The sequence below is a fragment of the Tamandua tetradactyla genome, chromosome X, assembly GCF_023851605.1.
Source record: "Tamandua tetradactyla isolate mTamTet1 chromosome X, mTamTet1.pri, whole genome shotgun sequence".
NCBI classification, from domain to species: Eukaryota; Metazoa; Chordata; class Mammalia; order Pilosa; family Myrmecophagidae; genus Tamandua; species Tamandua tetradactyla.
In genome coordinates this window covers 33,098,041-33,118,157 of record NC_135353.1, presented here as the reverse complement: position 1 = coordinate 33,118,157, position 20,117 = coordinate 33,098,041, and the positions used below count along the sequence as shown (strand labels likewise).

Here is a 20,117-nt window from a genome sequence, read left to right as displayed (position 1 = left end):
ATACCTCCGTAGGGGGAGGAGAAGAAGGCTTAGATTTTTATGAAAGGCTCCGCAGCATTAAAGAGATTTGTTGAGGGGGTTAATAGTCTTTGCGGGGGAAATAGAAAGTTTAGAAGGCTTTTTGTGGAGAAGGAGTATTTGGTCTAAACAACAGAGTGACACAGAGAAGAGTGAGATTTAAGTGCACAGAAGGCTAGGGCATAGGGAATTTTAGGTCATTTACTATTATGCCACATAAAACTTTCAAGTTTGGTGAGAATTTGTCAAGTAAAAAGTGCTGTTTTCCAGCCAGTGTTTTTGTTGTTTTAAAGGAATTTGGCTACAATTGGCCAAATTGAATTGCAGAGTTTAAATTTTAATTAAATGGAGGGGGGATTGTTATGTGTTAGGGACTTTCCTTACTGGAGGCTTATGGAGGTCTGCTTATTCTGTTTGTGAGGCTAATGGTTACCAGCTCCATTGGAGGCTTACGGGCAGGTGTAGCTTTAAGTGAGACTAGCTTACCCAGATCCATGATCCAGTAACAACAATGAAGCAGGCATCTCCAGTTTGTTGTCAAGGACCAGGGACGTGCGTGCAGCCCTTCACTCAGGGTGTCCCCCAAGCTTGGACTGCTGCATAGGAAAATGCTCTTGGAGCTGGAGAGTTTTGACTGAGCACTCAGAATTTTCAGGCCAATAAAAATGCTCAGGGAGCTGGCTGGGGCACGTGTTAAAGCGGGCCCAAACGCTACAGGGTGGTCATCCATGGGACACAAAACTCTCAAGGAGAGGATCTGGGCAAAAATCTGTCACTTACCTAGGGCTGAATTAGTTGTAGATGTCTTAATACTGTGGATGTAAGCCAGTGTCATGTCTAGATGGTCTGAGCCTGTGAAATCAAGCATCAATCACATGGAAACCATAGCAACCATGTGGTTCGGGGAATGGAGTGACTGGGAGGCTGCTCCCACAGCCCAGAGAGGCCAGAAACTCAAACCTCAGGCTAAATTCCATTCCCGGGTTCTGGCACCAGACGTTAGGCATGGAGTGATTTAAGGATTCCACAGGAGACACCGAGTTAAAGATTAACAGATTTATTGAAGGAATAAAGCAGGGAGGAAGTAGGTGGGAGAGAAAAAGGGAGAAAGCAGGTAGAAGCCTGAAATTGGCTCCCGCCTGGGGTGCCAGCAGGAAGAAAGCGAAAATGGCTCCAGCCCTTTGTTCTGGGAGCTGGATTTTAAAGGGACAGTGATGCCAGGAGGGGAGGGTTCTGTTGTTTCCTGATTGGATGGGGGCTTGTAACATGTTTATATCTGGATCCTTGGACCTGCCAAGGATGCTGAGGAGTGGGGCTGAGGGGGGCTCTGCATCAAGAGTTCCTTTTGCTTTTAGAATTTTCTTTCTGAAAACCAACAGTGTCTAACTTGAGAAATGAAAGGCACTCCTTGAGTAGATCTATAGATGTGAAGCCTGGCGTGGGAGCAGAGAGAGAAAGGACTGGAGAATAGGAGCTGGGGGGAGTATAAGAGTATTTAAAGAGCTCGGAGGGGCCAAGGACTGGGCTGGACCTGCACAGGGATTGCAGCCACTCCTACAGCTACTTGCTGCTTGTTGCTGTTACCAGGTCCTGCTGTAGTGTGGTGCTGGAGCGCAGGAAGGCCCAGGAGTGCCTGAGTTTGGAGAAAGCAGAACTGTTGGATTTGGGGGATGAAAGGGTGGACCCAGCCAGCTTGGAGGTACAGACTGACCATGGCCTGTGCTGCCAGATCTGCTATCAGTACCAGATGCTCATCAACTCCATCCAAAAAAAAAAAAAATGCCAGTGACAAACTAACAGAGGTCCTTGAAGAGGCCAACACTCTGTTTAATGGAGTATCCTGTGCAAGAGAAGCAGTTCCAGATGCTTCTTCTTTTGGCTTCAGATTTGGGAAAAGAGAAAGCAACGTAGCTGCGCTCTGATCTCAATTCCTTTGATATGTTAAGATATGCTGAACTCCATTGGCACAAATGGGTGTAAATCTGCTAGAAGCTGAAGAACTCATCCGTGATGAAGATAGTTCTGATTTTGAACTCATAGTCTATGACTCCTAGAAAATATCAGGCAAAACAGCAGAAAACACCTTTAATAAAACCTGTATATTCCACTTTCTGTTGGGTTCAAAACAAGGAGAGCTACCTGTACCAAAGGCAAACATCTATTATCCAAAGAAAGTTTGCATGATAGAAGAGAAAGAGAGCATTGCCAGCCCAGTTAAAAAGAATGGAAAAATCTCATCAAGAAGCAACAGAAAAAGAAGTGGAAAGAATCTTGAGATTGTTGCAAACCTATTTTCGAGAAGATCCTGATACACCAATCTCATCAAGAAGCATAGAATAAAGAAGTGGAAAGAATCTTGGGATTTTTGCAAACCTATTTTTGAGAAGATCCTGATACAACTATGGCATTCTTTGACTTTGTGGTTGATCCACATTCATTTCCTGTACAGCAGAAAACATCTTTCATATTGCTTTCATTCTAAGGGATGGTTTTGCAAGATAAGACTTAACCAAGACTGACTGCCCCAATAATAGAGCCTGTTAATATTAATGAAGAAAGTGAGGGAATTGACCAAAACACCCAGATTAGGAATCAAGGAATTATAGCTTTGATTTACCAGGACTGGGATGAGACTGTGAAGATCTTTGAGATTTCAGAGACTGCAACTGCCTCTGTTCAGAGATGGCAGAGACTAAGAGTTTGATGCCAGCTGAAGAACTCAAATGGATGGAAAACAGCATGTATTGCATATATTGTATGAGAAAAACATTTTTTAAACTTTTTTTATTGTATAATACGACATATATACAAAGCAAAAAAAGAAAAAAAGCAATAGTTTTCAAAGCACTTTTCAACAGGTAGTTAGAGGACAGATCCAAGAGTTTGTCATGGGCTATCATGCCATCCTCTCAGATTTTTCTTTTTAGCTGCTCCAGAATATAGGAGGCTAGAAGGAATACATATTTTTTTTTATCATCACAATTGACTTGTTTTTTGTAAAAAATAACTTATATACAAAAAAGCAATAAATTTCAAAGCACAACACAACAATTAGATGTAGAACACATTTCAGAGTTTGGTATGGGTTACAATTCCACAATTTTAGGTTTTTATTTTTTGCTGCTCTAAGATATTGGAGACTAAAGGAAATATCAATAGAATGATTCAGCGATCAAATTTGTTTGTTAAACCCTACCTTCTCCACTATCACCTTTGATCTTTCTATCCCACTCTTTAGGGGTATTTGGGCTTTGCCTATTCTAACTTTTTCATGTTGGAAGGGGCTGTCAATAATATGGGGTAGGGAGATGGAACTAGCTGTTGTTCTGGAGAGGCTGGGCCCTCTAGGTTTCAGGACTTATCTTGTCCAGGGACCAATCTGGAGGTTGTAGGGTTCTGGAAAGTTACCCTAGTGCATGCAACCTTTGTAGAATCTTATATATTGCCCTAGGTGTTCTTTAGGATTGGCTGGGAATGGTTTTGGTTGGGAAGTTATGATAGGTAGCAAGGTCTAAATAATAGGTAACAATGTCTAACTTCCAGAGTAGCCTCTTAACTTTATTTGAACTCTCTCAGACACTGATACTTTATTAGTGTATAAGTAAACATTTTTTAAGATATTATTTTTAGTAAAATGCAGATTTTGATAGCTAAAAATAAAGAGCTAGGAGGTATGTGATAATGACTTCGAGTAAGATGATAACTGGAAATGATGCATTTTATAGATACTGCAGTGGTACAATTTTTAGGACTTGGTGAATAATTGGATGGTTTTCTCGGGGTGAGAAAAAGTGAATGCTGAAACGTGACACCCATGGTTTTGATAAAAATGATGTTAGTGTTGCCCAAACTATGGAAGTCAGGAGGAAAAGCTGCTTCTGAGTGTGGTGTGATTTGGGGAAGTGGAGAGATAACTTTGGCTAGCCAAATTGTTTAGTCCTTCCTTGCATTTGTTTAGTCCTGCCTTTTGCTTTCTTAGCATTGCCTGCCAAACCTAGATCTGAGCTCTGCATACAATAGGTGTTACATGAATGTTATTGGTGGAGATCACCAATCGCAACCTTGGATGGCAAACCCTGGTCCTCCTTGTGTCCTCCTCTGGACCTCTGCCCCCTTTTATCTCTGACTTATGGAAATCTCCAGGCATTATTTTACAATATTTTCTACTAACTGGAAGCATATCCATGGAGAATCTAACACGGCTTTTTTACCTATTTCAGGCTCTCCTCGGGTGATCAACCCTCCCAATGTGCTCTGGATTTTCAAATTTTACCACTGAAAGTCCTCACTCCTGGGCAAACCAGGATGGTTATCAGCTCTCCCAGCTTCAGAACACACTGCTGAATCCACCACCTCAAGAGCAACAGTCTTCTTATGTTCTCCTCAATCTTAATTGTTCTTCCCTTTGGTTGGTCTCAACCCTACTCTTGGGTTCCAGCTTCTTTTTAAATGTGGATGAGTGAGCCCCAGGTGTACCCCCAGCATTCTCAATTCATAGTTACTTTAAGAAGCCAACCAGATAATGCTGCATGCTAGCTTACCACTTTGCAGCGGCTACTTCAACACTACAACTAAGCAACCTGAGATTTCCAGGAGCAGATAAAACCCACATGCAATCTGTCATTGTTTAGTTTTCATTGCCAAGGTAATCCTACAAAGTTAATGAATAGCTGAGTGGAGATAGACACAGAATGAATGAGTAGACACTATCATAAGTAGGCAGCCTCTGTTCTGTTGCTTGGCAGTAAATGTGTACATGGTGAACCACTTGAGGGTAGAGTTCTCAAAATCATCATCATCGATAAAATGTTTTTATAAAGGGCCTAATTTCTGTGGCTCAGAGCTAGGCTTACACAGAAAACTACATAGCTCTGGATCTTCACTTTTAAAACATCATGGTTCAAGACCAGTCACTGATTTGGAGACATGCAAGATGGATTCAAACCTTCATGGTTTATATACCACCATCCCTTCTACTGGGTCCTAGATATTTCTGGAATGACCTCTATTAGGCAAATATATCTTATCACCTCAATTACATTATTAGCTCCTTGGGGGCAATAGGGCTAGCCTCATAACTCCTAGCTACAGGTTCTAGTTGTACAGGACAGATAAAGGTGATAGGCAAGGACTGATTAAGTCAACCTGACCGGATGGGCAGAGTCGGAGTCTCTTTCAAGCTAATTCCTTTGAACCTCGGTTTCTTCATCTATAAAATGGAGATGGTAATTGTATCTACTTCATGGGGTTGTTGTGAGAATTGACAGACAATACATGTTAATTGCTTAGCACATAACCTGGCATTGGTTATCACATTATCTGCTCAAATGTTAGCTATTAATTTGGCTTAAGTAGAAGAGGCCATGGAAAAGGATGAGCGTAGCAGCTCTCACAAATTTGGGATATTCAATTTAGCACAGTCGGTTGCTTATGTATTGGGATTTGAGGGACGACAAAAGATTTACTCACTCACATATATCCTACATTTTTGTGCCATAACTTCTAAACATGATGAGTATGTGGGTGTGACTCCTGGGAGTGAGGACCCGAGCGGGACCTCGGAAGGCGAACCTGGAGTGGGACAAAAGTCGCCACATCAGGCATCTTCTTCATTCAGTAAACATTTAAGACCAACCCAACCAGTGCGAGGTATGATCCAGGAGCTGGGGACCCTGTAATAGACCAGACTCACACCCTTGTCTCATTTCACTGAGGGAAGGAGGAGGGACTAGAAAAAACTTTCTTTTCTCTTACTAGAAGAGACAGGGACACCGAGCGAAGGAAACCTTTTCCACGCTTGTGCGCAGGCGCTGCACGTCGGCGCGCCCTCTTCCGCCGCACGCTCCGCCGACTCCAATGGGCTGCGGCGCCGGGACTGCGCATGCGCCTTGCAGCTTCGCCCGGACGCTAACGCCCAGGTTGTAAGCTCCGAGCCGCGGAGATGAAGTAAGGCGGTACCTTCCTTCTGAGGAAGCGGGATCGGACTTCCGTGGGTGGCCTTCGAGGGCTGGGGCGGTCGAGCGTCTGCGGTTCCAAGGAGAGGGAGAGGCGTGGTAACTGGAGAGTCTAGTGCCCTAGTTTTGCCTTCCCTTAGGCTGGGCCGCACTTACTTGTCTCCTTTTCCGCACTCCCCCCCCCCGCCCCCCCCGCAGCGCCTTAACCAAGGTGAAGTTAATCAACGAACTGAATGAGCGGGAGGTCCAGCTTGGGGTGGCGGATAACGTGTCCTGGCACTCCGAGTACAAGGACAGCGCATGGATCTTCCTAGGTACGGGCCACATCCTTCTCCCCTGTGTTCCTCAGCTTCTGGCCGGTTTCCTAACGCCTTCGCTCTGCTCCTCTCCACATCCATCACCCGCTTTTATCCATCTGCTATCCACCCTTAAACCCGTTTTCCATACCTTTTTTTCCTCGATACTCACGGGAGTTACTATTCCTGTTATCTGTTCTCTGTGCTAAAAACCTTGTACGGGACTTCTTGAGATCCCCCCACCCCCCCATATACTGTTGAAACTGAGGCGCAAAGAAGTTAACCGAAAAATTTTAAACAACATAGCTAGTAAATCGAAACTATGGAATTCTGAAACTCAAAAGTCTTAAACTTAGCTACTATCCTATATTACTACTAACCCCACTCCTTAGATTTTATTCTACTCATCTGATTAGCTGCTGCCTTCTGTCCATGGCCGTATTGCCATCCCTTATATTCACTTGTGTTGTAACCGATAATTCTGTACTTTGTTCAGAGAGATTATTTATTGCACCAGGGATTGTGCTAAGCACTCTATGTGCATTGTTTTATTTAATTCTTATAACAAGTTCATGAGGTAAGTACTAATATCCCCATTTCACAGATAAAGAAAGCAACATTTGAAGTGAAATTTGTTTCCTATGAAATGGTTGACGGTTGTTTTTCTAATCCTTAGTCTGTGTGGGTGGGATTAATATTAACATTGACTGGATTATAGATTTTAGCTATAAATTTGTGGGTAAAGAGCAGATGAATCCAAGATATGTTTGTGGAAGCAGAGTTTTGTGCTGTAAACTATCTGCTTTGTCTACGATTTTGCGTGTGAGGAGGACTGAGTGATCAGTTTAGCTTGGTTAATGATGACCCTGGTCTTTGCACACAGAGCTAATCACTCTATTTTCTGTACTACTTCTGCACCTTAAGTATACCTCTGTCATTGTATCAGACCGTGAGTTCTTCGAAGGCAGAGCCTGTGGCTCACTCTTCTTTACACCCTTTTTTTTTTTATTATTTTTAACTTTTTTATTGTATAGTATAACACATATACAAAGCAAAGAAATAAAAAAGCAATAGTTTTCAAAGCACTCTTCAACAAGTAGTTACAGGACAGATCCCAGAGTTTGTCATGGACTACCATATGATCCTCTCATATTTTTCCTTCTAGCTGCTCCAGAATACAGGAGGCTAGAGGGCTTAAATATTTTTTTTTTATCATCACAATTGACTTTTTTTTCCTTCTTTTTTTTTGTAAAAAATAACATGTATATAAAAAAGCTATAAATTTCAAAGCACTTCTTTACACCCTTAATGTCTGACCTAGTGCAGGGTCTGTAGTACACATTTGAGAAATGTCTGTTGAACTGAAATGTGGTTTCCTCTTCTAGGAGGACTTCCTTATGAACTGACTGAAGGAGACATCATCTGTGTGTTCTCACAGTAAGTTCCCTTAAATTTTTTGCTTCCTGGGTGGACAGAGTAGTTTGCTTCCATAATACATTTTATGGCATCACAAAAGCCATTTATTTGAATTTTAGTGGGGAGCACTAGGGCTTTTGCTCTAGTCTAGAGCAGTCCCAGGACATTTGATTTTAGGATTCTCCCCTGTAGATGATGTTAGTGGTTGAATAATTTGGGGGGCTATCTTGGGGAATTACAGTAAATTTCTATCGCTTTTTCACTGAGGTGTGTTCAGCCTGGGCCTACACTGGAATAGACTGGAACTGCCAGGAAGATACCATGTTGGACCCATCTCCTTGGCATCCTGTAAATTGGGGATAATCCATGATCACAGGGCCCTTCCGGGCCCACACTCGTGTGGCATTGTAGGATTAGGAGCAAAGCATGGAGGAATTGGGGGAAAATGTGAAAGGTTTAGATGGTGGTTTGCTTTCTTTGTTTCTAGACGAGTGTAGGGTTAAGGAACAAAGCTGATCTCTTTACCCACAGGCTGATGAGAGAAAGAATGAATAGGAGAACCTTATATTCTTCATTTTGCTATGAGATGGTAGCAGCAGCAACTGTGGGAGAGGGTGTGTGCAGCTCACACTAGTAGTGTCAGTGAGTATGAAAGGGTTGGGCAGCTCACACACAAACCCAGAGCTAAAGAGAGTGGTTAGACAGTCCACAGGGCCAGAGAGCCTTTGCAGCTCACAGAAGCAGAGACCCACGGCCTGTGGATTGTGTAGCCCTCTGGGGCTAAGAGCCTTTGCAGAGAGGTTGGACGACATGACGGAGGACCTTGGCAAAAGGGGCTGAGCAAGCAAACACAGGCAGCATAACCTGGTGGAGGAATTGCCGTATCAGGACAGTTGGGCTGTCCCTTAGGCAGAGGTCCATGGCAGAGCAGTTGGGCAACTTATGGGGCAGCAGGCTTTGGCCAGATCATTGGGTGGCAATATAGGGCAGAAGGCCATGGGAAAGGATTGGGCAGTGCACATGAGATAAAGACCATGCCAGGGGGCCTGGGCAGCCTACATAGGCAGAGAGCCCTGGCTAGGACTGAGGCTGCTTTCTTCAGCTTTGGGGCTTCGGGAAGTTCATGGCAGGTGCAGCCTATAATTTCTACCTCTTTGTGTGGTAGTACATCAGACTTTCATCTTGAATTGAGTGGTGATCAGCCAGTGTGTATGCTTATTCTCATTCTCTATTCTGGCTATGTACTATGTACTTTGCTTTCTATGAAGATTGCCTTTGCTACTGATACTAACAGTGGCTTTCAAATTAATATTTTCTGATAATGAAGGTAACGTATAGTCTTATAGAACATTTGGCAAAAAGAAAAAGTATAAAGTAGAAAAGAGTGTACTTGACTACACAAGGAAAATCTCAGCATTTTGGTGTATTTCTTTATCTTTTTTAAAAATGTTGGGCATTTTCCCAACTTTTTGCTATTATAAATTATACTGTAATGTACTGTAATTATAGTATATAAATTTTTGTATGATTCCCTGATGATTTCCTTAGGGAGATTACTGGATCAATATGTTAACATTTTTACGATATTTTGTAAACATTACCAAATTGTTCTCTGAAAAAGTTATACTAATTACTGTTCTCACCAGTATGCACAGTTTTCTGAACCTTAATCAACAGTGGTTATTTTAAGAAAATTTGCTTTTTACTTTGCTTTTATTTCATCATTAGTGAGGATGACCATCTTTTCATATATTTACAGGCCATTTATTTTTCTTTTTCTTTGTAAATCTATTTATTGTCTGCCTACTTTTTTCTATTGGTGTATTCCCCATTTTAAAATTGATTTCAGAAGATCCCTTCGTATATTAAGGATATTTAACTCTTTGGTATAATATTTTGTCATGTGTTATATGCTATGGGCTCATTAAAAAAATTGTTGTGTTACAATACTTTACCGTCATTATTTATTTATTTATTTATTTATTTATTTTATTTTATTTTTACATGAGCAGGCACCAGGACTCGAACCCGGGTCCTCTGGCATGGCAGGCAAGCATTCTTGCCTGCTGAGCCACCATGGCCCGCCCCATTATTCATTTTTGATGCTCAAATTGTCTCACTGAGTTACCAGGAATCCTTTCAAGCTCAGCTCCTGTATTCTTTTTTAAAAAAACTTTTTTTTTTTTTTTTTACTATTATATAGATTTTATTCAGCTTTACCAGTTCTCCTGATGTGCTTTATAGCTAAAGGAAAAAAAATTGCTTTCTGGTCTTTTATCTGTAATATAAATTGTAAATATTTTCTTGTAGGTTGTCATTGTTCTTTTAACTTTGCTTATTGTGATTTTTTTTTGCTACGAAAAACAATTTTATTATTTTTTATGTATTCATTCCTTTATATGTTTATATCATCATATAGCAAATTTGACTTTTTTGAAGTGTACAGTTCTATGAATTTTAATACATGTGTATAGGTTTGTGTAACCACCCCCACAATCAGGATGAAGAATAAAGTTCCATCACTATAAAAACCTCCCTCTTGCTATCCTTTTATAGTCACTCCCTCCAGTATTTTATTTCATTGTTATGTGGTCAAATTTATCAATCTTTTATTGCTTCTAGATTTTCTGAGTCATAGTTAGAAAGCATTTCTCCCCACCCACCCATCTATGTTCTCTTCTAGTACTGGTATAATTTCCCTTTTTACTTGGAAATCTGTGATCCATTTGGATTTTATTCTGGTGTACAGTATGAGCTATGGATCCAATATTATATTTTCCCAAATGGCTATGCATTTGTCCCAGCACCATTTATAAAACAGTCCATCTTTTCCCCAGCAAACGAGGATGCTTTCTTTATCATATTCTAATTTTTCCGTATGTACTTGTGTCTCTTTCTTGGCTTTCTATTCTGTTCTGTTGTGTCTGTCTATTTATGTGCCACTACCATACTAGTTTAATCAGGGAAGCTTTTCAGCTTTCCGCGTCTTTAATATCTGGTAAGGTTACTTCTTCTCATTGTTCTTTTTTTAGGTTTTCCAGTTATTCTCAAATTTTTATTTTTCCACAAGAATTTAGCGTCAACTTATATAGCTCCAAGGAAATGAAACTTGTACTTTTATTGTTATAAGTTAAATTTATGCATTTACTTGGGTTTAGTATCTTTATAATGTTGAGTCATTCCATCCGAGGACAAAGGCTGTTTTGACATTTGTTCAAATCTATGTTCGTGTCTTTCGGAGTTTAAAAAATGTTTCTTTATATAGGTTTTGGGCATTGCTTATTGTTAAGTTTATTTCTAAGTATTTTTTTTTTCTTGCTAATACAAATGGGGTTTTTCTTCCATTATATCTTCTGATTATAAGAAAACAATAGATTTTTGTTAATTTTATATCCTATGATCTTAGTTGTTTTATTGTTGGCTTTTATCACTATCATTGATCTCTTGGGTTTTCTAAATATGCTATCATATATAATCCTTAAACTGCAATAGTTTTATTCCTTTTTCATTTCCTATATCTGTTTTTCTCTTGTTTAATTACATTGACTGATACTTCCAATATAGTGTTAAGTAGTTTCTGACGTTAGTAGAATTGCCTCTAATATTTTCTGTTAAATAAGATGCTGGATTATAGGCTGAGGTATATATGTATGAACATGTTATATTGTATCCATCAATTCCTATTTTACTTTCATGCTTTATTTTCTAATTTATAAAGCTTTAGCTTATATGGGATTTATCTTTGTATAAGGAGTATAGTAAACTTTTAAAAATAATTTCTGCTTTTATCTTTATTTCTTACTACCTGCTTTTCTAAGGTTTGCTTTCTTTATTTATATTCATTCTTTCCTTTTTTAAAGGACAATAACATTCTTTAAGGTCACCGGTTTTCCTGAGTATGGTTTTAACTATATCCGATAAGTTTTGAAATTTATTCTTCTCATTTTGGTGATTTTCTAAATAGCCTGCCATTGATTTTTTTCTTTGTTTCACCTTCTCTTTCATCCAATTGTTTGTTAGCAAGGAGAGAAGGTTTCAAGTTTTAGTTAGTAGGACATTTTTTGTTTAAAATATTATATCCAGTTTATTACATTATGATTGGAGAATATGGCTGATTCTTCTTTTTGTAGGTAACTGAGGTTTACTTTGAGACCTAATCTGTAGACACTAGTAATACATGTTTCATGAATTCTTGAGAAATTATTATCTCTTTGTAGAATTCGGGGTCTGTATATTGACTAGTTTGACTATATAAATATTTATTAATAGTGTAATTATTACATTAGTTAGTGATTATGTATTTATTATATGTGTATATGATTATATATTAATTAGTTATATTAATATAACTAATGTTATATTACTTAATTCACCTGACCTTATTTTACTTTTGCCCACTTTATGTGTTATGAATTTAAAGTAGTGCGTGAAAATTTTCCATAACTTTCTCTAGTAGTTTCTCTTTGTATTTCTAACATTTTTTTAAATTAAGATTTTTGTTTCACTAATTGATACATGGTTTAATGATTTAGAGCTTTGTTACATTTTATGTATTTTTACTATTTTCAATATAAAATAACCCTCTTAGTTCCATTTAATGCCTTTTTTGGGCTTGAATTAATATTCTGTCTTAAGATCGTCATTACATTTTTTGATTGGGTGTTCGTGCTATATATATCCTTGTCTAACTTCTTATTTTCACCCTTTATACATTGTCCTGTTCTCAAAATGTCTCCTGTGCAGACTATATCGTGTGAATTTTGTTTTTTTCATCCAACCTGAAAGTTTTTGTATTGTTAAATCAGTAGTGTCTTACTCTTTTATAAAATATGTAGATATGGGGAGATTGTTAACATTAATCTTGTGCGAGACAAGAAGACTGGGAAATCCAAAGGATTCTGTTTTCTCTGCTATGAAGATCAGAGGAGCACGATTCTGGCCGTTGACAATTTTAATGGAATCAAGGTGAGCATGCGAATTAAGCAGGATTTGGTTGAACTTTTTCTGTGGATAGGAGTTAGATTTCACTTTCCACCTGGACCTTACAAGGCTCAAGGACAGTGCAGGTCAGCCAGAGTGCTGAAAAGCTTGCAGAGGTGTGGGGACACAATGGCCATGAAATGATTCCAAGAAATAATTCCATTGGCTCATGGCCCTTGTGGGCCTTGTTATTTTCACTCATCTTTTAGCAAACCCTCTCCCCAGGATGCATTGGTACCATTCCCTTCCCCTACCTCTATTTTTCATCATTCCTTTCTACCCCCCACTCTCATCTTTGGTGTTTTGGAGAATGAATAGACTAGCAAACCTTGCTCTTCCACATTGTCCTGTGTCAGGGAATTGCCTTGGGGCTATATAATGACTTCATGACCTGGGTCATAGCTGTGTATATCTGTCATACACAGCATATTGGATCTTGGAAATTCTCTAATTAAAATCCCGGGACAAATCCTACAAAAGTCACTCATTCTTAAATTTTCTCTGCTCTCTTTCCTCTTACCCCACCCTTATAAGCAAGGCATTGCGCAGAAAGAATGGGGATGGGGCAATTCAGGTTTATCTTTGCTCCACATAGTTAGTCCCTACACTTATATAGGACAAACATTGCAGTTGAATGAGCATTGACACAGGGTGGGTGGCCAGGGTGACTTTTTTTGTGTGTTATTTTTTTAATGCAATTTTATTGATATATAGATATATAAAATATATTTATATACCATATAATCATCCAAAATGTACAGTGATTCATTGTATCATCATATAGCTGGTATTCATCATCACATTCAGTTTTTGAACATTTTCATTACTCCAAAATAAGAATAAGATTAAAAATAAAAGCTAAATAAATAAATAAATAAATAAAAAGAACACTCAAAGCATCCCATCCCCCCATCCCCCTATTATTTATTTATTGTCTTTATTTTCTTACTCATCTGTCCATACGCTGGATAAAAGGAGTGTCAGTCACTAGGTTTTCACAGTTGCACCATAAAAGCTATATATTTTTATAGTTGTTTGTATAACATGAAGAATCAAGGCTATTGGATTACAGTACAACAGTATCAGGGTATTTCTGTCTAGCTACTCCAATATACCAAAACCTGAAAAAGGATATCTGTGTACTACATAAGAATAACCTCCAGAATGACCTCGACCCTATTTGAAGTCTCTCAGCCATTGAAACTTTATTTTGGTTAATTTATCTTCCTTTTTTGGTCAAGAAGGCTTTCTCAATCCCACGATGCCAAGGCTAGGTTCATCCCTGGGAGTCAGGTCCCAATTGCCAGGGAGATTTATCTCCCTTAGAGTGATGTTCCAAATAGTGGGGAAGGCAGTGAGTTTATCTGTGGAATTGGTTTAGAGAGAGAGAGGCCACTTCTGAGCAACATAAGAGGTTCTCTGGGGGTGACTCTTATGTGTAATCATATTTTGTTTTAGCTCCTTTGCAGGAATTAGTTTCACAAGCCCAGGATTGAAGGCTTGGCCTATTAAACTGGTAGTCCCCAATGCTTGCAATAATGTCAGGTCTTTCCCAGGTGGGGAAGTTTAATATTTCGGGTGGGATGACTCTTGACTTGGAGAGCTTGTCACTGATTAGACCAATATGGAACAGCCAGAGACTGTAGGACAGGGTGGGATAAGGCCCTAAGCTTGATTTTTTTTTTTTTTTTTTGGCATGGGCAGGCTCCAGGAATTGAACCTGGGTTTCTGGCATGGCAGGCAAGAATTCTGCCACTGAGCTACTATTGTACCACCCAGGCCCTAAGCTTGATTTTTAAGGGACCCAGTAGTAAAAGGGACTCACTATAAAAGGAAGGTATTCAAAAATGCTTTGAAACGGGAAATAGGATATAGATGATAAAAGCTGCTCAGTCTTAAATGTTAGAATAAATATCTTCTCTTGTATTGGGAGAATGGATGAAAGCCAAACTTTTCAGATTTCTGATGACTCTTGTCTACAGAGTAAGGCTGCCTGAAATGGAATGTTTTGTTGTTGTCTCGTCCTAATTGTGCCAGATATCTGAGAAAGCAGCTGAAGCACTGAGGTGGATTTCAGGAATTCCTTCTAGCAGCCCAGCTTTGCTAGGAGATGTTTCACTGTGAACTATGTTACAGATTTGAGAGTAAATCGTTCAATGTGCATCTAAACTTTTGCAATATTCCTTGTTATTTGGACTTTGGAGTAGTCCTTCCCGGCTTTTCATTTCATGGCCCTTGATATTTATATGCCACACAGGCAGAGATGGTTGAGACTGCTGGCTCAACTGCCTCAGGGGGTCCAGCTGCTCTGGGCCAATATCTATGTATACGTAACTGTGACCAGTTAAGTCCGCCTTAGAGATTTCCCTAGAAATATAACTAGTTAGAAGGTAATGATTGTGGTCCAAACCATGATTCTCTGTAACTGGGTTCAAATACTTTGATATGAGGGCTGTCTTTGCTGAAACATTGCCTGTCTTGCTTAGATCAGAGGAAGAACTATCCGAGTAGATCATGTGTCTAACTATCGGGCTCCTAAGGACTCAGAAGATGTGGATAATGTGACCAGAGAGCTCCAGGACAAGGGCTGTGGGGTTCGTACCCCCTCACCATGCTCATCTGAGGGCTTTGAAGATGAGAAACCCACGAAAAAGCACAAAAAAGGTAAGTCAAGTGAGACCCTGAAGAAGAGTCTGAGTAATCTTAGTGTCTGCTCTTTCTGGCATTCACTGATAATTGATAATCAGCTCTTAAGTGTGAAAAGGGAAGGTGCGGGAATCTTATTTAACTGGGAAAGGGAAAGTATCAGTTGAAGATCACAACACGTGTCTGAGTTTAGGACTACCAGGGACAAATCTGTAGTCCAACCAAGTCAACTTTATTGACTTGTTGCATTGAAGAAAATTAGACAGCACTGTCTCAGTAAACAAGGGAAAAGTTAGAGTTACTACAGGATTTTAGGGAAGGGTGGAGTTTGGGTGAAATATCAATGAAACAGAGTTTCATAGGCTCAAAGTAAGGCAGGACTGTGAAAAGGAGTCAATATCATGTCAGGACCCAGGGTCCTGATTCTTTGGAAACTACAAAGTTAATATAAATATGCACTGCTTTGTTCAGAAACCCTTTATCTTAAGTTCTACACCTGTGTTGCCACTGTATCTCTGTGTCAGAGTGACTTAGATCCTCTAGGCCAGAGCAGGGATCTTTCATTCTTACTGATATACTTTCAAACGGCACATTTTTTTTGATAGACCGTGCTTTCAGAGATGAGTAAGAAAGCAATGGTCTCTCAAAGAATGGGTTAATCAGACACTTTACAGCCGTAGCATGTCCTTGGGAGAAATAGTGTTTCTTTTTAACTTTGCAATGGTTTTATCTGTGTCCATTATTCTGGCCTGATGTCTTGCAGGGCAGGTTTTTACTTTCTCAGTCTGAGCTAATTTTTACTTTCTCAAAGGTAAAAAAACAGCAGTAATTCAGTCTTTTTTATTGGAGAAAGAGAAGATGTTTGATTTATCTGCCTCTCAAACTTTCGAATAGGAGACGTAAAGTTTAGATTCTGAGGGCTGTAAGTAACTACTTTTGTAGCAAGCTGTTTAATACTCATAGTCGCTTATTACTAGAAGTGTTGATTTGATTAACCACAGTCCATAGCTCATTAAAGCTTGAGGAAATTCTGTTCTGAATAGTATAATAAAGTGATATACAGGGGTAGGATGAAATGATATTCTGGGCCTATAATACTCCAGGGATCAAATCAGATTGAGAACTGGACCTCTACTATAGGTAGAGGTTCCTCACCCTGAAAGCACAGGGTTTGCTTTGTGCAGCAACTTGATATATTGTGGGTGCAGATATTCACCTTGGCTTTGCTGAGGCACTTTTCTGGAAGTGTTGACCATGTCTGCTTTGTGCCGCTGCCAAGGATGATTTTCTTTTGCATATTCTCCATCTCCCAGCATATCAACAGTGTTGAACTATAATATCTGTATTTGAAGAAAGGAACTTTGTTTTTCCTTCTCATTGATGGCCTCCTTTTTTTTCTCCAGATAAAAAGGAAAAGAAGAAAAAAAAGAAAGACAAAGAGAAGTCTGACAGGAAGGCACAGGCAGAACAGCCGTCCTCCTCCTTACTACCCAGAAGCAAGATGTTAAAGGAAAAGGATGACCCTGGCTCTAAAAAGCATAGCAGCAAGAGCTCAGAAAAGGGTCAGAAGTCGGAATCCAGAGAGGGGCGGAAGCACTGCTCCACATCCTCTGGGGTCAGGATTATTTCCCATAATAGAGCAGAGGACCTAGAGAGGGAGCCGAAGAAGGAGAAACCCAGGCATAGATATAAAACCTCAAGCAGGAGGGAGGAAAGAGAGGAAAAGTACAGGGATAGGGAAAGAGATCGAAGCTCAGACCCACATTCTAGTTGGCACAGTGGTCGTTCAGGAAGGCACAGTCATAGAAGTAGAAGTAGGAGTCGAGAGAAATCCCATAGGTATAAAAGGGCCAGGCACTCAAGGGATTGGGAGCTCTCTAATCTTAGTGACCGAAGGCATTACTGACTGGAGCTGCTACCTGCTCAGCTGCTCAGTAGATTTAGAGATGAACCACAGTTTTAAATGCAGTCAAATTTAGTCATCCTTTTGCTATTTACTATGTTTACATGTAACATTTTGGGGCTGAATTTTTTAATCCCTTTAATATTAGTCATTCCAAATACCCAAATTTTTTTAGCACAGTTCATTGTCCCTGTCAATACACTTGTACTTAACAGAGTAATTTATAATGAGAGTGCCAGAAAAGGGGAAATGCCAGTCAGTTTTGTTTTTTGTGCTAGATGTTTTGAATCTAGCATTGTAGATCTTTCCAGTCAGCAGGTAGGACTGTAGAGTAACGGATGTGGCTTACTAGGCTAGGACAGCTTGGTGCCCGTGTTAAGATCAGTGAGCTCTCCCCGCCCTTCTTTCTTGAATTTTTAAATGTCATTTTTCTTTCTTCTTGGGGGGGTTGATATGTTTTTCCATCTTTTTTCTTGTGATGTATTTATTTTTTTATGAAGTTGATATTCATATAATATAAAATTAAATAATTTTAAAGTGAACAGTTCTGTGGCATTTAGTACATTCAGTAGATTCGCGGTGTTGTGCAACCACCACCTCTCTCTGGTTCCACAATATTTTCTTTACCCCAAAAGAAGACTCCATACCTGTTAAATAGTCACTTCCCTTTTCCCCCTCCTTCTAGCCCCTTGTAACCATCCGTCTGCATTCTGTCTCTTTGGATTTACGTATTCTGGATATTTCATATAAGTGGAATCATACAATATGTGTGACGCTTGTGTCTGGCTTCTTTCACTTACCATATTTTTGAGGCTCATCTGCATTGTAGCATGTATCAATTTCATTCCTTTTTTTGGCTGAATAATATTCCATTGTATGTATATACCATAATTTGTTTATCCATTCATCTGCTGATGGACATTTGGGTTGTTTCTACCTTCTGGTTAGCGAGCTCCCTTTTTTGTGTTCCATATGTACCAGATAACCTCTGGACTTAGTCCCCTTTTCAAGCAGCTATTCTTGCTTGTCCAAGCTCACTTGGTCAGCTCCACTGCATATCTCCACCTTTAAACCCATTTTCCGTATCTTTTTCGTGGATGCTTACGAGAATTCCTGTTAGTGCTTGGCATTCACTGTGCTAAAGAGTTTGTACATGGCTTCTTAGAGACTGTTAACATTACCTTCCCCCTTCCCAATACACAGCTAAGGAAAGTAAAGTGCAGCGAAGTTAACTGACTTTGTTAAGGCCACATAGTAAGCCCAACCTATGGGATTCTAGACCTCATTGTCTTAGACACCACCCAACTCTCCTCTGCTCCTAGAACTCATTTTCCTCATCTAACTAGTCCTGTCTTCTGTCAGATTCTATGTAGAGCTGACTTCTGTGGAGGAGAGAGGGAAGGAAGGTGGTTAGGAAAAGTCTTGGAATGTAGTACACTTCTAAGAAAGTTTTGACAAGGCCCTTGGTAAGTCCTTGAAGCAAAGGCACCTGTCAGAGGAGTCTTTGCTTTTGGGCCTCCATCTCAGCTTCTGTAGCCTATCTGTTCATTTGCCCATCCTGCCAGTTACATGGTAGCCAGTGATGAAGTCCCATGTCACCTGGCTGATTCATTTTGTCTACTTGATTGTTGAGCACCTCTTTCAGGTGGGTCCTCTCTGAGGGGCATTAACATGTGATACAAAAATCTCCATACTTTTGCCTACTCATATGTCCATCCACATGCCTTTGTGTCTGATCTTCCAGTCCTTTTCCTTCCAGACTCCCAACTAGATGGCCACAGTCTTGGCTACTGCCCAGGAGTTTGTATATATATTGTATAAAAAGTCACTTCAGACCACTTTGATACCAAATAATAGTCAAATATGGCTGTATCTTAAGCTTGCACCCACATGTTGAGCTGACCCATTTGTAAACAAAGCTCAGGTTTTTTCCTCCTTCAGCTGGTTGTATAGAAAACCCCATAAGGCCACATATAATAGCATCCACCTCTCTTGCATCTTTCAGGCCTTTAATAATGGCCTTAATCTATTCCATCTCTTCCTGGCATATGATACTGCTTTTTTTTCCTTCAATTTTTCGATTTTTTAAGTACCAAAAACACCAAATAAAGGCAAACATTCCTATTTTGATCATTCCGTTCTACATATATAATCAGTAATTCACAATATCATCTCATAGTTGCATATTCATCATCATCATTTCTTGAAACATTTGCATCTATTCAGAAAGAAAGAAAACAGAAAAAAATTCATATATACCATACCCCCCATCCCTCCCCCTCGCCAATCACCAGCATTTCAATCTAAATTTATTTTAACATTTGTTACCCCTATTATTCATCTTTATTCCATATGTTTTACTCCTCTGTTGATAAGGTAGAAAAAAAGAGCATCAGACACAAGGATTTCACAATCACACAGTCACATTGTGAAAGCCATATCATTATACAATCATCTTCAAGAAACATGGCTACTGGAACACAGCTCCACATTTTCAGGCAGTTCCCTCCACCCTCTCCACTACATCTTGACTAACAAGGTGATATCTATTTAATGTGTAAGAATAACTTCCAGGATAACCTCTCGACTCTGGAATCTCTCAGCCATAGACACTTTAATTTGTCTCATTTCACTCTTCCCCCTTTTGTTCAAGAAGGTTTTCTCAGTCCCCTGATGCTGAGTCTCAGTTCATTCTAGGGGTTTTCTCAACCCCTTGATGCTGAGTCTCACCTCATTCCAGGATTTCTGTCCCATGTTCCCAGGAAGGTCCGCACCCCTGGGAGTCATGTCCCACGTAGACAGGGGGAGGGTGGTGAGTTTGCTTGTTGTGTTGGCTGGAGAGAGAGGCCACATCTGAGCAACAAAAGAGGTCCTCTTCGGGGTGACTCTTAGGCCTAATTTTAA

At 39.8% G+C, this 20,117-nt stretch overlaps 1 protein-coding gene and 1 pseudogene across 1 annotated transcript; both read left to right on the top strand.

Moving 5' to 3' along the window:
• The first annotated feature begins 443 nt into the window (after window positions 1–443).
• On the top strand, window positions 444–2,758 carry LOC143671764 (non-structural maintenance of chromosomes element 4 homolog A-like; annotated as a pseudogene).
• Window positions 2,759–5,886: 3,128 nt separating this feature from the next.
• On the top strand, window positions 5,887–17,755 carry RBMX2 (RNA binding motif protein X-linked 2). Its single transcript, XM_077147050.1, has 6 exons — window positions 5,887–5,964; window positions 6,171–6,286; window positions 7,654–7,705; window positions 12,520–12,649; window positions 15,151–15,328; window positions 16,714–17,755. Exons 1-6 carry the CDS (start codon window positions 5,960–5,962, stop codon window positions 17,214–17,216), a joined length of 984 nt encoding a protein of 327 aa, XP_077003165.1. The 5' UTR covers window positions 5,887–5,959; the 3' UTR covers window positions 17,217–17,755.
• Window positions 17,756–20,117: the final 2,362 nt, after the last annotated feature.

Excerpts from the sequence above, each read along its gene's own strand:
- RBMX2 (XM_077147050.1), top strand. Across the intron at positions 7,706-12,519 it reads ATCATCTGTGTGTTCTCACA|ATATGGGGAGATTGTTAACA; the intron begins GTAAGTTCCCTT and ends TAAAATATGTAG. Across the intron at positions 15,329-16,713 it reads CACGAAAAAGCACAAAAAAG|ATAAAAAGGAAAAGAAGAAA; the intron begins GTAAGTCAAGTG and ends TTTTTTCTCCAG.